Consider the following 2,342-nt stretch of genomic DNA (forward strand, 5'->3'; position numbering starts at 1 on the left):
TTTTTTTTTTTTTTTTTATTTTCATGTCCTGGCAATTTCCTTCTTTTTCCCGGCCTCACCAGCGATACTGCGCACGCGTGAACTTTGCTGTTACCTTACGTATCACGTGACACACCCAGGGCACGTAACTAGAAAGCTGCAGCCGGATAGGCTCGTGAATGCGTCAGTCCGCGCCTGCGCAGTGTGAACTTCTAGCTGGTCGTGAGTTATGCGCCTGCGCAATGCCCCCGGGCGCTCTCGCGGGATCTCTGGTGAACGGGAAGTGCGGATGTCGAGAGGGAGCGGCTGGGAAAAGTAACGGGACTTACTCAGCTACGTCATTTGGCTCTCCATCCCCCCGCTCGACCTCCCTCACGGATCGTGAGGTTTGCCATGACGTCATACTTGCACTAGGCCTCCCGCGATGACGTCACCAGCGCCATCCTTGGACAGGAAGATGGAGGAAGCCGGACAGCAGGCAGACAACAAAAACACCCTCAAAAAGACCAAGTTTGACCTGCGCATCGTCCAGGCTTATTTACAGCGGGCCCGGGAGGAACGCCCGCTGCTGTCCGTCCCTGTTGAGGAGCTGGACGCCCACTTGGCCAACTTCATCCGCACCCACCGTAAGCAGGATGGTTCTGAGTACGAGCCGGGCACCTTACGCGGGATCCTGGGCAGCCTGGACCGACACTTCGAAAGATGCGGCTACCCACACGCCATCTACCGCTCCCGCGACACCAAATTCCTGAGGACGGTGGCCGCCATGAAAGAAAAGCAGAATTACCTGAAGACCATTGGCAAAGGGAATCACCCGCACCACGCCGAACCACTGACCGAACGTGAGATCGAGCTCCTCTACGCCACCGGCGCCATCGGCCTCCACAACCCCACTGCCCTCCTCTACATGCTCTTCTTCAACATCGGCCTTCATTTCAGCCTCCGCACCATGGAGCAACACAACCTCAAATGGGGCGACATCACCCTAAAGGCCGATGCCCAGGGGCGCAAGTACCTGGAACACACCAAGAAGCTGTCAGCGGGCCGAGGCAGTGCCAAATTCCACCCATCGCACACCATGCGCATGCAGATCTACGAGAGCCCCGAGCAGCCGGAGCGTGACGTGGTGAAAGCCTACGAGAAATACTCCATAGAGAGGCCCGAGAAGATGAAGTGTGAGGATGCCCCATTCTACCTGACGCCGCAACCCGACTGCCGGCCCGGCTATGCCCGCTGGTTCAAGAACCTGCCCATGGGAGAGTCCAGGATCCGGGGCATTATGAAGCATCTCAAGATGGCTGCTGGGCTGTCGCCTCAGAGGAAGATCTTGGGGCGCTCGCCATTGAAGAGCCCCGTCCTGCTGGGGAGTAGCATGGCTTCCATCCTCTCCGCTCAGGTCAAGGCACTGAGAGGGGAATCGTCGCTGAATGGCTGCCGGAGCAACGGGGTCACCATAAAGAAAGAGGGTGGGTAGCAACCAACAATGGGGGCACCATAAGGTCACTGGGGTCACATCACCTCCTTCTAATCAGATATCTTCAGACCCAGCACCTGGCCAATCTGTGCCACTCACTGCTCCTAATGGTAGGCTGATTCCCAATCAATGGATTTGGCACAGCTGTTTGGGCAGTGAGTTGTACATTTTAGGGTTCAGGTTTGGACTTACATATTCATGTGCAGGAAAGCAATATGGTGAGTATGAGAGTAGGTAGGTAGGTAGTATGTGAGGGAGGACAGCGTGGAGGGTATGACAGTGGGTAGTACATGCAGGAGGGCTGTGTGGAGGATATGACCGTGGGTAGGTAGTATGTGCAGAAGGGCATGACAGTGGGCAGTATGTGCAGGAGAGCAGTTGTGAGGGAATGACAGTGGGAAGTAGGTGCTGGACAAGAGTATAGGTGGTATAACCTACAGTATTGTAACATACAGTATATTAATGGGCAGTAAGAGCATAGACTGTTTAACAGGGGGTAGTATTTAAGAGTCAAGAGGGTATGACCATGGTGTGCATGCACAGGAGAGCAGTATAGAAGGTATACCAGTGAGAAGTAAATGCAGGGACAAGTGCAAACATTATGGCAGTGACCAGTATGTGTACGTGAGGGTTGTGGAGGTTATCACAGTGGGCTGCATGTGTAGATGGAGGGTATGACAGTGGGCAGTATGTGTAGATGAGGGATGTGCAGGGTATGACAGTGGGAATTATGTGTGGATGGAGATTGTAGAGGGTATGACAGTGGGCAGTATGTGTAAATCAAGGTTGTGGATGGTATGACAGTGGGCAGTATGTGTAGATGGAGTTTGTGGAAGGTATGACAGTGGGCAGTATGTGTAGATGGAGTTTGTGGAAGGTATGACAGTGG

The 2,342-nt window shown here is 54.1% G+C and overlaps 1 protein-coding gene and 1 long non-coding RNA gene across 4 annotated transcripts in view; both read left to right on the forward strand.

Annotated features, from left to right (window-relative positions):
* Positions 1–226: 226 nt before the first annotated feature.
* Positions 227–2,342, forward strand: part of LOC140328031 (uncharacterized) — a 14,422-nt gene continuing 12,306 nt past the window's right edge. For 2 of the 3 annotated variants that reach the window (XM_072407331.1, XM_072407332.1), the window contains exon 1: positions 228–1,445. In XM_072407331.1, the coding sequence (XP_072263432.1) occupies positions 404–1,445 (1,042 nt within the window). In that variant the 5' untranslated portion in view covers positions 228–403. Of the gene's footprint in view, positions 1,446–2,342 lie in introns of all 3 variants that reach the window. The other variant, XM_072407333.1, reaches the window with a different exon arrangement.
* The window catches only part of LOC140328039 (uncharacterized), a 1,390-nt gene continuing 505 nt past the window's right edge, over positions 1,458–2,342 (forward strand). Inside the window, exon 1 of the long non-coding RNA XR_011920219.1 lies at positions 1,458–2,289. This is a non-coding gene — a long non-coding RNA (uncharacterized lncRNA). The remainder of the gene's footprint in view (positions 2,290–2,342) is intronic.

The sequence above is a fragment of the Pyxicephalus adspersus genome, chromosome 4, assembly GCF_032062135.1.
Source record: "Pyxicephalus adspersus chromosome 4, UCB_Pads_2.0, whole genome shotgun sequence".
NCBI lineage: Eukaryota > Metazoa > Chordata > Amphibia > Anura > Pyxicephalidae > Pyxicephalus > Pyxicephalus adspersus.